Raw genomic sequence first — 3,848 nt, forward strand, 5'->3', positions numbered from 1 at the left:
GGAAGAAGTATTTTTATTATGTACTTAAAGTAAAAGGACATAAACTACTCAACATATAAGTTCATCTTAAGTTGCATGTGTATATTGGTGGATAACATAACCTGGAATTTATTTTGTGAACTGTCTGAACTGTGTTACTTATAGAAATTTTACTTTGAAAAATGTATGCAGTTTATACAATATTCCAAAAGAGAAGAAGATTTCCTGCGTGCATCATGTGCTTGTTGCTGTGTGTGTGCTGCAGGCAGATGAGTTGGATTACACCTTTAAAAGGCTGGTGGACGGACTGGCTCACACACGAGAGGCCGCGAGACCTGGATTCAGCCTGGCTCTGGGACAGGTGAGTGGATTCGACTACCGAAACCAGTTTAACGATAGAAAGGCCAGAACGGAAAGGCCGTTAGTGGTCATGTTGACCGCCAGATTCCAAACTCTAAAATATGTCATGATCCCAATATAGAGAGTAATGCATTTGTTGTGTTAGGATATCTTAACTAACACCACAATTACAATTACATTTGAACAAGTTTAGACTTTATTTTGCTTTTATTATTATTTATTTATTTTGGGTTTTTTTTTGTCCCATCTACTCATGTTATGTATGATGTGTTATGTATAGCCTGGCTTTTTGAAACTTTCACATTAGTTAGATGGAGGCTCCACATAAGCCCAATGGGTTTTCTGTCTCTTCCTGCACCATGTCTTTGTCGTTCTTGTGTATTTATTTTAACTGTACAAAAAAAATTAAAAAAAACAAGTTGTAAACATTGCTAAAATTTGAGAGCTATGATACGCATTTTCAGATAGTTATGATTGTGAAAGAGGCCGCTTTTAAAGTTAAACTTTTGATAGAGACCATGATTATTGCTAAGTAACCAAGATGTAGCTGCCACCGAGCAAAAAGGTATCAATTTTACCACAGCAAAATCTATGCAGTCATTTTGACCGCCTGTGGCCGAAATATAAAACATTGATCACGTTTTTTTGCCTTCTGTGTAAATTGTATAAATCACATTTTAAATGAAAATACAGGAATTTTTAGGGGAGACGTCTGGGATCAGCAGCACTGTAATTTTTAATTCAAAAAGTTATACAACATAAAAATATGAAAATGGTCAAAATGACCATCATGGCCCTTCTAGTGTTGAACCCAGTTTGATTTATTTATCCATTTTTACATTTCAGATTGACTTGTATTTGAAGATATCTGAAAAGTAATTTTTGCACATTGTTGTTAACATATCTTCATGCACTGTCACTGCCTATTGGGACTTTTCTATCAGCACTTTTGTCTGTGCAGAGTCAAAAATGCTGTGTTGATTTGTGTTTCCATTACCAGTTTAAATCTTAAGTCATACCCGAGATGGACCGTCCTTGAGGTCGAGCCGAAGCGTGCCCAACTGCCTCCAAGCAGGTTGCAGTGCCGTTATTGTGCCTCTTTAGTTTTAAATAGTAAGAGTTGCATTTGTAGATGGTCGTGGTGATGTGAATCATTCATGAGGCTTTGCATTGGAATCCAAAAGTGATCCATTTTGGCTGAAGTGGTGACCTCTCCACTGTTAGTGTTAAAAAAAAGATCTGTAATAACTGATCCACGCAAGAAATAATGATCATTTGTTCATTTTGTTGGCACTGGCATGACAGGAGCTTTTGTCTTTTAGGTCTTAAGTGCTTTTGGAGACGTTACCCTGCAGAGTATACTCGACAGAATCAAAGAAAAGTACAATGTGCAGACGGTGAAAAAGGTGAGTGTTTGATATTTTCTCTGAAAAATTCATGAATGGGCTCTTTGTAAATGTCAAGGTCTTCTCTTGTTTTTACAGAAACTTTTCAGAAATGCTTTGTTTGGAAACTTGTTTGGTGTCCTCGCACTTCATCAGTCTGGTCGCCTCTCTAAAGTAAGTAGTCTCACCATGACTCATCGCTTTTAACGGACAGGTTCAGATTTTGGTGTTTTTAATAGAGATCATGATGAAAAAGAGGAGTGGAGCGTGTGTGTGTGTGTGTGTGTGTGTGTGTTGTTGTTGATGTGCGTGAGCTGCAGTGTAACGTGGTGTTGTGGTCTCTCCTGTGTCTCTGCAGGAGCCGCAGGTGGTGCTGGGATGTGTGCAGCTCCTGCAGAGCCTCAGTCAGCGCAGACAACACCTGAAGGACCTGCCCACTAAGACCATGACGGACATCCTCAATGAGGTGCCAGCTTTATGACACTATTGGAGCCATTTATCCACTTTTAACAGATGGAGTATTTAATTTATGCAAATTGAAAAAGAAAAACTCCACATCCATGTTTTCTTTTCTAAAACTGATGGCAAATCAGCTTTATTTGTTCAGCACATTTCATACAACAAGGCAATTCAAAGTGCTTTCCAGAGCAATAAAATAAAATAATAATTATAATAATTATACGACATATTAAGAGATGAATAATGAGTAATAATATTGGCTGGTCCCAAACTATTAAGATCTGTAAAAATATGTAAAATAACCTTAAAATCTTTTTTAAAAGATACTGGAAGCCAGTGGAGTGTAGCTAAACTCGGGGTTATATGCTTTCTCTTCCTTGTTTTGGTTATAAAACATAATAAAGGACACAGATTTACAATAAGAGTAAAGAAAAAACATTACCTACTGAATGATTTACAATTTTTGAATAAGATTTTAAATACAGAAGACGTGCAGACAAGAGGTGCAAAGATAAAAAGATTATTTAAAATGATTTAAAATGAAGTTTTAGAATAAGCTTGCAGTCATCACAGGTTGGAGTAGGCAGTGGAAAAAAGGAATGTTTTTCACTTATTAACCCATTTTCCAAAAAAGTTGTGGATCACATAGGGAAGTGGTTTAGTCACCAAGGCTGTGTCGTATGGGGGACCGAACCGAAGAGCCATATGTATCAAAACATGACTTTGTTGTGATAAATTAAGGGGTCATCACAGCTGCTCTAATGATCCTTGGATTTTAGAAAAATACAAACCCTCCAGAAAAATGGAGTCTGTGTTAGAAATTGTGTCATAGGAAGCTTTAAGAGGTCACAGGTAGGCTATTTTGTTTGTAACATGTTTGCTGCACTGTAATGACATGGCGTCATTACAGTGTTTAGCTGTTTGCTAAATTACTATTTTGGGTTTAAGAATGTGAGGGTACCAGGGCCCTGCGGATATGTTGAGTTCCAATAAGAAAACGGTCGGTTTGTTCATTTTTGGCTGAATAAATAAATTAAAATTTAATTACTGGGGAAAAAAAAGGAACGTTTTTGGCTTTGACTTAAAAGTGGTCAAAGTCGGGGCTTGTCTAACATAATCTTGGGGGTTATTCCAGGTTTCTGCTGCATGATAACAGAAAGTCAGAGATATATTTGGGTGCTGAGCCACAACGATTTATCGACAAGCAGCAAGATTTTGAACTCAACATCTCCGAGTGACCGGTAGCCGCTGTGAGGACTTCAGAACCAGAGAAATGTGTCATATTTCCTAGTTTTTGTCAGATGTGTGATGTGATGTGTGTATCCGATCCGTCAGATCCCAGAGGCGGTGTTTGAGGAGGTGCTGCTGAGCTCTTTGCAAACTGAACTGGCATCAGCGTTCAGTACTCCGGAGCAGCTGCAGCTGCTGCTGGTCGCTCTGCAGCGTTTCCCACAAACCCTCAAACCCAAGAAACTCAAGAAGCTGCTGGGCTCCTCGACCATCATCAACGCCGACAACATCCCCAAGTACGAAAACCACGACTTTCTCTCAATTATTCAGCAATGCCTTTAACCATATTGTGCTGATCAGCTAACATTAGCTGCTATTCATGCACATGATGTCACAGGGGTCCCGCAGATCCTTAAAACGTCTTAAAAAGGCATT

The 3,848-nt window shown here is 38.5% G+C and overlaps 1 protein-coding gene across 1 annotated transcript; it reads left to right on the forward strand.

The window, feature by feature from the left end:
- Positions 1–244: 244 nt before the first annotated feature.
- On the forward strand, positions 245–3,709 carry LOC121938094 (myb-binding protein 1A-like protein; the record flags this gene model as incomplete). The annotated part of the gene is made up of 5 exons (XM_042481375.1): positions 245–340; positions 1,662–1,745; positions 1,824–1,898; positions 2,083–2,190; positions 3,519–3,709. Coding segments are annotated over 5 exons (554 nt in total), but the record flags the coding sequence as incomplete, so codon positions are not given.
- Positions 3,710–3,848: the final 139 nt, after the last annotated feature.

This window comes from Plectropomus leopardus, unplaced genomic scaffold (assembly GCF_008729295.1).
Source record: "Plectropomus leopardus isolate mb unplaced genomic scaffold, YSFRI_Pleo_2.0 unplaced_scaffold28449, whole genome shotgun sequence".
In the NCBI taxonomy this organism is placed as follows: Eukaryota; Metazoa; Chordata; class Actinopteri; order Perciformes; family Serranidae; genus Plectropomus; species Plectropomus leopardus.